Source organism: Carassius gibelio, chromosome A21 (genome assembly GCF_023724105.1).
Source record: "Carassius gibelio isolate Cgi1373 ecotype wild population from Czech Republic chromosome A21, carGib1.2-hapl.c, whole genome shotgun sequence".
NCBI classification, from domain to species: domain Eukaryota; kingdom Metazoa; phylum Chordata; class Actinopteri; order Cypriniformes; family Cyprinidae; genus Carassius; species Carassius gibelio.
Genome location: NC_068391.1, coordinates 8,123,175 through 8,135,486, shown reverse-complemented (window position 1 = coordinate 8,135,486; position 12,312 = coordinate 8,123,175). Strand labels below are relative to the sequence as shown.

General features: G+C 35.4%; 1 protein-coding gene across 1 annotated transcript in view; it reads left to right on the top strand.

Annotated features, from left to right (window-relative positions):
* The first annotated feature begins 6,388 nt into the window (after positions 1–6,388).
* The window catches only part of LOC127941908 (tumor necrosis factor receptor superfamily member 10B-like), a 24,851-nt gene continuing 18,927 nt past the window's right edge, over positions 6,389–12,312 (top strand). The window contains exon 1 of the mRNA XM_052537363.1: positions 6,389–6,639. Coding sequence (XP_052393323.1) covers positions 6,613–6,639 — 27 coding nt within the window. The 5' untranslated portion in view covers positions 6,389–6,612. The remainder of the gene's footprint in view (positions 6,640–12,312) is intronic.

The window sequence follows — 12,312 nt, the reverse complement described above, 5'->3', positions numbered from 1 at the left end:
ATTCCTCACATATCTGAAGAAATATTACCCAGTCTTTGCTAAATGAATAGTCATTCTCATCACTAGCAACTGAGAGCGCTGTAAATTCCACGTTTAAGCTTCACTGAGATGTGTATGGATGGTGTTGCTGTAACAAAATATAATAAATAGCATTTATAGCACACTTCATAGGTTCCACAAAAAAAAAACAGTTTTGCTAGATGTGTGTTTCTTCAAATGTGAGCGCTTTTGGATTGTGACCTTTAGGAATAAAACACATTTTCAAACTTTATTTAGTTTATTAAGCTGAATTTTACTTGAATCAAATTGTAACAATATTGTGTACTCTATACACAATAGATGCATCACAAGAGAGAATGTTGTATTTTGTTCTCCTGAACCTTCAAATATCTGAATCTGAAATCATTAATTCTGCAGTTGAAATGACATTCTACATTTTTGGAATAAAATGGTCTTCCTAATGCTAGCATTTTACAGTATGTATCTCAAATATACACAATTAAACTTTTACTATTGTCTTTACATGTCGGATGTACATTATATACCAATAAAGAGATGTAATAGATGACATGTATTGACCTATGTCAAGACAAGAGTGATATTGCCATTTATTTTAACTATATAGAGTGATATATACTTTACACATATGTACTTTCTGTGGGTTCGAGTCTCAGGCCGGCAATTCCATGACTGAGGTGCCCTTGAGCAAGGCAATGTTCCCTGGCTGCCCACTGCTCCGGGTGTGTGTTCACTGCTGTGTGTGTGTGTGCACTTTGGATGGGTTAAATGCAGAGCACGAATTCTGAGTATGGGTCACCATACTTGACTATATATCACTTCACATCACTTATAAACAACATATATAAATTCCCCATATTAAAAATTGTATATATACATACGTTGCTATCTATATATTCCTTTTTACACATTGCATTATATGCAGCAACCATTAATGTCAACAAAATCTAAAACCATTAAGAGGAGAAAAAAAAACTAGACTGGGAACATCCAGCATAGAATGCAAGCAGAGAATGGATTATTTTCCTATTCTTTTGCTCTGTAAAGACAAGGTAGGAATCGTAGATGGCAAGTGATTGATACACTCTGCTATTTTGCTGTAGAGAGAGAGAGAGGAAGAACATTCGTTTTTGTAAGGACAAAACAAAAACAGACAATAACACACAAAGACACTGATGATAAAAGAAAGAGACAGGGAGAGAGTGATATGAGGAGCAGACTGTGCTGGGGTCAGGAGAGCATTATCCTCCAGTCATTTGAATAGACAACGTGACACAGGAAAAATCCACGCCCTTGTCACCGGCAGCCATACTAAATTACCGGATGTGCTCTTAGATAATACCTACCTTGTGAATTTTCAAGGCCCTGACTTCCCAGGTCTTCTTTTCTTAGAAATGTCAAGGAATCACATTCAGGCGTTTTATCTAAAGCTCTTGAATGCTTTATTTGTGTTTTGTGATTGTTTTACAGTGCGATGGAGTTAGCATGGCCTATTCTGAACTGCTTCAGGGACTACAAATTCCACTTGTTGCAACCACATGAAAAATGGAAGGGAACATTCTGTCTGCTGCTGTGATCATTTTCGCAGTGAAAGTTCAAGAATCAAATTCAGACTTTTTACTTGTTTCTGGAAAGCTGGAAAGTTCATTTGCTTTTAAGAGCACATAAACAGACACAGAGAGCTTGTATAATGCAGATGACTCAATGAAATCCTTTGGGAGCCATTGAGGTTTATTTTTAGGTCTGTGGCTGTGTCCGGCTTGTTTCTCAGTGAATTGTCGGTGTTGATGATTGTAAGAGAGGGTAAACGAGGGGATGTGTGGACGTGAAGACTTGCTGGAACATTCTGTAACAACATGCAGAGGTGTTTTTTTGATGTATTTGAGATGAAAAACATGAATGCATTGTGCACATGACTATGTTTCTGCATGTTTCTGAACTGAACGGTGGAGTGTCACGGTTGTAGACAGATATGGTCACGTGTTACATCTGTCACATGGGTAAATGTAACATCAGGAATTTGTTTTATCCGACAGAGGGTTTGCAGACATGAAACTATAAACATGGATGCTTTCAGAGTTAGTTCACAGACAAGTTCAAGTCTGTGTCTCTTCTGTTTTAAACACTTGAGAAACAATGAGAAGGCGTTACTGGAGCAGCCTGTGACGCTCAGGAAGTTTTCCTTCACTTTATTTTCACTCCTTTTTCCTCCTCGGCTTCAACCCTGTTCAGAGCCCCCGTTTCCCCCCTCCTCGTGTCATTTCCCATCTGCTCTGAGAGAAAACGCAGGCTTGTAGTTTATCAGCAGGTCAAATCGCATCATCTGATTAAATTGAACAGGATCATACCAATTAAAGACCTTATAATAATATGTTTTGTGGTTGGTGTAGCTGGCAAAATGTAGGAAATATAAGTGAGTTTTAGTGCTGTTTCATTTCACACTCATGTTGGTGCATTATGGATCTTTTGCTCCTCATACTATATGCTTTTGGTTCTTGATGTCTGGATAAATACATGCTTATGCAATAAACTCGGGTTTGAGTTTGTGTGGGTGTATCCGGATAAGTAAAAGTAAAGGTGTGACCAGGTGTTCGTGGGCTGTGCATAGTTCTGGTATATTGTCAGGCAACTTTCATATGAAGTCATTTCCTGCTTTTGACAAGATCCCATGAACACACACAGACACACACACACAAACGCACACACACACACACACAATCAAATCAGGAAGGCATGTGAAAGGAGACAAACACTCATAATTTTGTTTTGAGCAAGGAAGAGACAAACAATGACTGTGGCCTTCATATTGTCAGGTTTTTAAATACATCTGTTGGCTATTTAATTGAAAAAAATATGATTATTATTTTATCATATTGTTATTGCTGACTACATGATAAAACATGAATTAAACAAAAAAAGTTTTAAATGTCTTTGATTTGTCAAACCATTCATAAATTTAAGCCTAGACAAACGTGCAGATAAATAAAGCCAATGGAATCACTTTGAACATCTTTTAAGCGCTGCAAACTTTGTGGACCACAAATGGAGACCTTTTTTTATTGATCTGGTTGAAGTTGCTTGCAAAGACATTTTGAGGATTTTTTCTTGTATTCTCATTCTTAAATGTAATAAAAAGTTTCTAATAATACATAGGTTCTATTATTAGTCTTATTCCAAGTCTGCCTCTAGGAATCTTTATTACGTCCTAGCAATGTCGCAAGACTTTCAGGCTTTTTTGCCAATATCCATGTTCAAACATGTTGAGGATCCACTCTGAAATGGCATGAAACTGACTGTACTGAATGGATTTAGTCTAGTAAATGCAAACATAGCACATTAAAGGAAAATTCTGTTGTTATTGTTTTCATCATCTAGATAATGTTGCTGTTATTTTTTTCTGTGGCAAAGACTTCGGAAGTGGTCACTCTGAACATGTTATATGGAAATGATCTAAAGTATGTGATTTTTAAAACATTTTGTGTGTTTCACAAAACAAAAACAGCATGTGTGTGTCGGTATGTGTTGAGACATCAACAGACCCTAACAAAGGATCCTCAGGGACCCATGCTTAAAATCTTGATAATAACTGTACAAAATCAAAACTGTGTTTCCAAGTGTCAGTGTGAGCTGAACATCCTGTTCACGTATTCTCACAAACGTATACACAGATATGATTTATAAAACACAAAAACATACATGTTCTTAATGCTTCACATTTTCCCGAGCATGAGGCCGCACAGATCATTGCTCTGAATTATGGGACACATCCTGCAGCCCAGACGAGAGTATCCTGGTTTCAACCACCATCTTCCTGTATTTTGTCAAACAAAATCTGCTCATTCCTCTCTGATTGCATACTTCTGTTGCCTCTTCAAAAAAACCTTTAGAGATGCAAAAGTTTGTGCAACATCTTCCAGCATTCCAAACAGTGTCCTTGGACTCACCCAAAACCCTTCCCCTTAAATATAAATGAAGAGAGGAGGAGGCATGGAAAGAATCTCTGCTTAACTAAGTGATGGCAAAAAATATGTGATAATTAGCCCTGTCCCACGGTAAATTCACCATCAGTCATTCTGAGTTCATCGTCTGGGTCTGGCCCTCTCGTGTCCATTTTGAACTCCCTAAACAATACAAATTGAGGAATAAAGACTTTTTCCTTTGTTTGTTTATGTGTGTGGGAGTGAAAGAGAGAGTTTGAAGGAAATAGTGCAGACTTGGTTAATTATGCTAGTGTGAAAAGTAGCAGTCGGATGCCTTTAAGCAACACTGTCATGCAAGGTCAACCTTAATTCATCGGAGTGTGTGAGAGTGGCATTCTCTGCGGCCGGCCACAGGCATTATTCATTACATTTCTCTGAAGGAACCCTTCCCACAATGTGAACAATGAGGCCTCTGCGGTGTTTTGCGATAGATTTCCACTAAAAACAGCAAAAGTCATTCCCAGCTTGTCATCACAGGCTTGCCACAACACTCATATATTCTTGTTTTATGCCCCAGAATTTATTTTGGTGCCTTCCACTGTAAATTGATTTATTATTATATATAAATTTGTTTTTTAAAAGACTAAAATCCATGGTTTCCATCAAAACAGCTGCACAGATGCGTGGGTTATTGCATGACACTGTGTCAAGATTAATTGTGCTTCACGTATTAAAAATGCTATTAAAAAAAAAGAAAGATAGAAACTATATATTTTCTTCCTGTAAACTGTTCAGCCTCTCTCTCTCTCTCTGTTTTCTGATTTTTTATATATTTTCTGCCTCATTAGACTAAGCTATCAGCATAGCATGCATACCAGGCTGTCAGTGTTTCTTCTGCCACCTTTGTGCTGATGTTTAGAAAGAGTAAGGTGACATGCATAAATATATCCATATGTCTTAAAGAGATAGAATCATGTGTTTCTTTGTGATTATGATTTTGTGTGCTCTTTTACTTTTCAATTATCAATATATTTTTTTCTACAAGAACTGACTAAATTGATTGTGTAAATAAGCAAGTAAAATATGTGAATCTGTTTTGCTACATATAATTTTAGATTTTATGAAAAAAATAATGATATATATATATATATATATATATATATATATATATATATATATATATATATATATATATATAGGAAATCTGGGTCATTAGTGGATCATATGTTTTTTTTTTTTTACTGTTTTAATTTGTATTATCACACATATGATAGTGGATAGTGATAACGAACATAAAATTTTAAACAAACATAAAACTATATATATGATATATATATATATATATATATATATATATATATATATATATATATATATATATATATATATATATATATATATATATATATATATATATATATATCTCAGACCAACTTAATCAGTTTCCCTGCTCCTCCAAATTGTACACCAATCCCAATTTATTAAATTTACATTATTGATAACTAGTTAGATAGTGTTTTCATAAGTGTTTTCAGCAGCGGACATAAAACACATCAGACAGGTTATTTCGCATAACAGCCTTGATGGATGGTTATTGTTTATGAGTGTAGAGGTAGATTAATTTAGCCTATGAGATAATTAATATTTTATAATAGGATAAATGTCTTTCTGAGTCTGCATACATTATATGTCTGTTATAATGAAATCACAAGCTGCTCACAATGGGTCTGCATAAATCTAAGCAAGAGACTACATCACTTTGTTCCACTATAACACTGAACATTCCAACAATAATCCATTTAAGACCCTGTGTTTTGTGGCCATTATAATGAAGGCCATTTATCTCTTTTTGTATGGATACCTTTACAGATGAACAAATGAAGCGGAGCAGATCATTCGGTCACGAGGGCCTGATTTCACAATGCTTGTGCATGTTGCATCAGAGGCTTGGCATGAATGATTACCTTATGCCTGCTGTGCTGGAATCAGAAATCCCCTTATCACCCTTCAAAGTTTTAAGGGAAATTGTTCATGACAGTTTCTAGGTTGTTTAGGTAGAGGTGGTGGCAAACCATCCTGAATGCAGCATTGTTTGCCTTTTAATCTAGTTTAATTTTGTTAGAGGAGCGATAACAAAATAAGATTATGATGATTAAATTTGCCTAATTTGTATAATATGTCAGAGCAAGGTATTATAAAGTGGTTTGGAAGTCTGTAACCCTGTCTACTTTTGAACCAAAAGCTATTCTTAAAAAAAAGTGTAACATTAAAATAATATAAAAAATGGCATTACTTGTATTGACTTAAAAGGCAGGCTACCGAATTATAGCAATGACCCATAATAATACAGTAACATAGAAATCACGGCTCGAGATTTCTTCACTCTGATTGGCCAGTGAGAGTCACGTCACGTCACGAGACGTCACCGAACTCCGTCTGACTTTTTCTTCTTGGCCATAAGATCAGAGAAAGGCGTCGCATTACACCAACCGCGTTTCGACGTGAAAGCAGCCGAAAATGATTCTGTTCTGACAGGCCGTCAGACATTGGATGTACTTTGATTTGGGCAGTCACTTTTCTTTTTTTATAGTTTGTTCTGAAAACATTGTTTCCGGAGCGTAAACGAATCAACAAGTTGTTGGAAAAGTCGGGAAAACGCGCCATCCTTTACAGGATGGATAAATCCACGATGAAAGTCATGGTAAGAAACCCCACGGGTTTTGTTTGGGTAGTTTGGCTGAACAGTGTATATTTTTCTGAGTATTGGATTATTTAATTGTTGGCTCACCATTATTCTGTTCTTGTAGTGAAAATGGATATGAACTGGTGTGAGCGGTCATAACGCTTTGAATGTTATAAGTCATTTTCTATGATTATGCGTTACTTCATCAGACTTTTCGATGCATGCAAGTATATTTTATTCTAGATATGCTTTTAGTTTTCTTTCTTTTTTTTCATTTTTTTTTTTTATTATTTTAATTTGTATTATAACAAATATGAAAGTGGATAGTGATAAAGAACATCAAACTGAACTGGCCGCTGATATTTTATTCTGGTTCCGACTTCACTTACATTAGTTTCATGTTTTTATATTGAGTTTTGATTTCATTGACTAATATACGAAGAGTCTTGTAGACTATCTCAAATCTTAGTGAGCTGCCTACCTATGCAACATTTTTTGACCATTCAGTGCACCCAACATGTCACAAAGTTCTGTCCAGTTTTTGAGACCGCCTTAATGTGTAGTTCATCATAATTTTTATATGATAAACTACAGAGATTACACCGTATTACTTTGATATGTTAGATTCTGGTACAGATAACCTATATGCAACAGATTTTATTTATATTTAATTTCAGATTTGTGACACAATAATAACTAAATGATCTTTAGGCTACAACAATTAAAATGCATTATACTTATTTTATAATTAATAATAATTATATTGCTTATTATTAGAAATAATAGTAATATTTGTATTCAAATTAATTGGAATTTATTTTCATTTATTTCAAATGAGTATTTGATAAGATGCGTGGTATTCACTTAAGAATAAATGACTATTATTGTTATTAAAAAATCAACTTTTTTTTTCCAGAGGCCCACCAAATAGTGACATATTGGTTTAAACTGTGGAAGCATTAGTTAAAAATATCAGCTGGAGCAATTATTGAACATTTCAGCCAGTAAAGCAGTTCCCGGTCTTCTCTTCTCTTATGAATCTTGCCTTGTGAGAGTTTTCTAAGAGTAGTGCCAGTGTTACGTTTATTCCACATTGAAAGAGCCATTCACTGCCCTTCTGTTGGTTTTTCCAGCTCTGCTTTGCCAAAAGTGGCACTATGAAAATGCTTCACCGACTGAATGCCGAGACTCACCTTAAAAACGTTCCCTTGTGTTCAGAGCCACACTCTGTGTATGTTTAACTTAAAATCACACCGTTCCATAAAGCAGCGTATTGAAAAACACAGGTTAGTTGTTGCACTAAACTTAAGTGTATATCGTGTACATGCATGCATGCATACATTTATATAAAGAAGCAATTGGCACATTTAATCATTAGTTAATTAGTACATTTGATAATGAAATCATCAAAGGGAATGATGGCCATCTTAACTAGTAACCTTGACTGTTGCCTCAACAGCCTCTTTTTCCCATGATCCCCAGGTAGACTCATCCTACTTTGAAGCCCATGTTTGTTTATTGAAATGACAGGGCAGAGATTGTTTGCAACACAACTGTTTATGCACGCTGTAAACTTTGCTAAGTTATTGGTCTGCTCTGTTTGGCTGGTTACAAGATGAAGATAGCACATCCTTGCCAGTCTGCATAGCTCAAACATTCCTGGGCTAGTGAGAGCGGATGGGGAGGGGGTGGACGGAGGCGTACAGCTCCCACTTTAAACTTCCTGTCAACAAAGATGGCAGTGACGGGAATCAGATCTTTGTCAGATCTTGTCAGAGTCACAAATATTTTGCGTCCAATTGAAGCAGGGGTCCCCGATCCCAAAGTCTTTCCATTTTCTTTCTGTTGTGCTTGGGATTTCTTAGGAACATAAAAAAAATACATGCTGTTTCTTTTCACTTTGTGCACAGATATCTTTCTCACTCTCTCCCTGTCTTGACCTTGTTTTTTTCTCACACTTCTCGATGTTATGAGTGTTCTCTCTAGGGTGTGGGTATGGACAGGAAGTGTGCATGGTATCTCTCCGAGCGGCTCTGAAATCCAAACAGGACATGTGCTGCATACCTCGGGATCCACAAGAAAGACTCCAGAGCGGAGTCGACATCCCGCAGCTCGTTAGGAGCCTTTTAAAGCCGCTTTCCATCTTCAGATGTTTGTAGAATACACAATAACGAGGAGTCAGGAAGAGGGAAGACTGAGTGATGCAATTAAATGCAACGCTCATTATCAGAGCAATGAGAACGATGTGGATGTGTGGGAGACTGTGTGTGTTTTAGAAAACGTACCATATATGTTCGTCTCTGCTGTAGATTACCCACAATAAACAAGGTCCTGAAGTGTTTACACTGAGATGAGAAGTACATTAATCCTGCTCTCAAGCTTTACGGCTGTTATGTAAGGATGTTGATGAGTAGTTGACATGAAATGCTTCATGAAACTTTTATTTTTAAAAGTATGCATGGAGCTTTTTAAAAAATATTTATACATATATATATATATATATATATATATTATGTTTATGGTTTATTTGAATTGAGATTATTTTTTGCACAATGATTTTAGGATAAACTCATTGATACAAGTAGTAGATGTCTCGGGGGAAATTTGATTCATTTGAAAGTAGAAATTAAATGCTTTAGGGATTTTGACTTTCATCCAATTTGACGTAATCAAAATCATTAAAAATTATTATTATTAAGACCATTTTGCTAATTCTTTTATAATTGTTAATTTTTTTTTTACAAAATATATTTAAAATATACTTTATATTTATAATATATATTTTTTTATCTTTTATTTTATATAATATAGTTTTTGTATATTTTAAAAATATATTTTAAAATATTAAGGGTTTTAAAAGTGCAAATATTCTGTAGTCTCTCAATTAATAAAAGCAAAATAAGCCAATAAAATGGCTTATTGAATATTTATTGACCTTAATGACCATTTAAAATTAATGAGTGAGGCAGAAACTTGTTTAAAAATGGTGAAATACTTGGTTACATGACCTAAGATAAAGAAATTCATATAAATGTTAACCTAAAACTTAATGTCAATCAAATCCATTTAAGTAGGGAGATCATACATTTTTGTGAATCATGTGCAAAATCTTCAGCTTATTCATCTTTCCTGTGACATTAAATTTGTGTGTTTTTCAAAAGTTCAAGTAGGAGAAGAATGAAATATTATCTGCGGTCGAAATGAAAGCACCTTCATAGCATGTGGGTTTGTGGTTAGGCTTGTTTCTTTTGCCATTTAGCTCTTCCCAGGAAAGGTGAGGCATCTGTCGGTGTTTCATGTATTTCTAAGGTGGCCACACCTTACATTTCACTGCACCCAGATTCAGTGACTGAATGAGAGATGCGTTACATATATTACAATGAGCCTGCTATTCAGCTACCCTTCTTTTCAACCACCATTGACTCCAGTTAAAATGCTAATAGTGTACATTTTTCTGTGTGTGTGTGCGCATTAGGGCTGCATGATAAATCAGTGAACAACGGCTCTGTGTAGTAAATGCTGCTCCATGTGAAAGCACGCAGGTAATGAAGATTTACCGCTGATTACTGAACCGGCTTTACTGACAAGATGCACGTTCAATATTGCATTCGATTTATCGTGCATGTTAGTGTGCATGTTTTTCTATTCCAGTGGGGACATAAACCTGAATAATAGGTTACTCATGGAGACTCGTGTTACTGTGCGGACCTAAATTGAAGTCCCAAAGCTTGTAAATCATATGAGAATGAGTTTTTTTTTGAGAATGTAAAAATGGGGTAGGTTTAGGTGTAGGATTGGTGTTGGGCGATATACAGTTTGTACAGTATAAAAACCATTATGGCTATGGAGAGTCCTCACAAGGATAGTAAATCAGACGTGTGTGTTCCTGTGTGTGTTCCTTCTTGAAAACAACACTCACTTGCTCTTTTATTCTTATGTTTTCTACATGAATCCACAGGTTAATCACAGATCGGGTGACCCGCCACTGTGGCAGACACGCTTGAATTGGGGTGTGTGCTTGAATATAGGAAATTAGATGAGGGTGTTATGTCTCACTTAAGCGTTGGATAATAGTGTCATAATAGAAGCTTTGTCACACCTTGCAGATGTTTTCCATGTGTATATGCCGTGTGGTCGGGAGTATTTCTGTTAAATCTTATCTTGCTATTGATGTCAGGGAGCAAAGAGCAAATTTTTAGCTTTCTCTAAATGGACTAATGCACTAAATGATAACACTCTATTGATATTCCCCAAGTATTCTGGTTAGAGGCTTGTGATAAACCAATGTATCATCTATATATTTTATTAAATGTTTTATTTAGTATGCCTTCGTCGAATATATTTCGGTATATTTTATAAATGTTATTTATTAAAATATATTTTTGGCTGATATGTATGAAGAGACTGCTGGAGATGGGCCGCCCCATCTCTACATAGCTACATAGTAATAATTCAATTTAATTTATATATAGATATATCTTTTTTTTTTTACTTTTTATATATATTTAGAAATTTATCTTGTTCTTTTTTATGAATCATTAGTTGTTTATATTTATCTTGTGTAATTGAAGAACTTACATGTCCAGAATTACTTATTCCTGACATTTTCAGATGCCTAAATTAATGTTCACCTTGAAAAGGTCAAAGAATGCATTTAGTGTAAAAAAAAAAAAAATGCGTCCGACACTGAACCTCCTGCTTGTGTGAGGAAAGGCATTCAGCCTCTGTCTGATGTGAGCTTACTGAGCTGAGGCTAGCTAATGAGTGAGGCAACCCAGCGTGGCATTGGCCTAATGTCATGAGAATATGTTCTTCAAGCTTAAAATGTCATCTTACACAATTCATATACCACTCTACTGGTATTATCTCAGATAAGAAAAAAGAAGCGTGTTGTTTATGCCAGGTTGTTTGTTTTCTAGCTGAAGAAATTGACGCATCTTTTCCTTTGATAACAATACAGTAAAGATTCACTGCTTGACGAGCAAAGGTCATTTTAGTTTTGAAACTTGTTCGACCTGTTTTTGATAATCAATGGGGTTGTCAACGAGAAGAGGCACTGAGTCATCCAGGCTTTAAAGCTTTTCATTGGATGAGACTTTGATCTGTGACGCATATTCAAGCTATTTACCTCCTGAGGTTTCCATGGAAAGAGCTGTAAAGAAATGTAAATATTTAATGCTAATTAAATTTGGCAGGGATGGGTAGAGGTTATTTTACTCTGGCTGTTGTTAGGATTAATCTTTTCAGTCTCGTTCTGTGGCATTTTTATCTCATTTGTCCCACCTAGTGACATTACGCTACTTGCCAAAAAAGAAAATGCATCACACTTTAGGTAAATCGAATGTAACGTTATTAAATAAGTTCAGATGTTCTGCTTGTGGGCCCAAACCAGTAATGCGAAGCATTTTATCTATATTTAAAGTATTTAAAGACATAAAAGTTTATTTGGGAAGAAAATAAGGAATGTGAATTGGAAGTTAAACTGGTAGTCAGACATATTTATGTGGATGAACCCATTTTAGTCTTTTCTTGTAGACTTCAAGTTCTCAAACAAACTATAATGGATGTGTGAACTAGAGGTCGACCGATTTAACAGTTTTGCTTGAACAATCGTTATCGACAAAAATCCATGCTGATAGTTTTCCGCGTTCTGTCCGTTGCTGGAGTGGCTGATAGTTTCCTGGGTTGAGT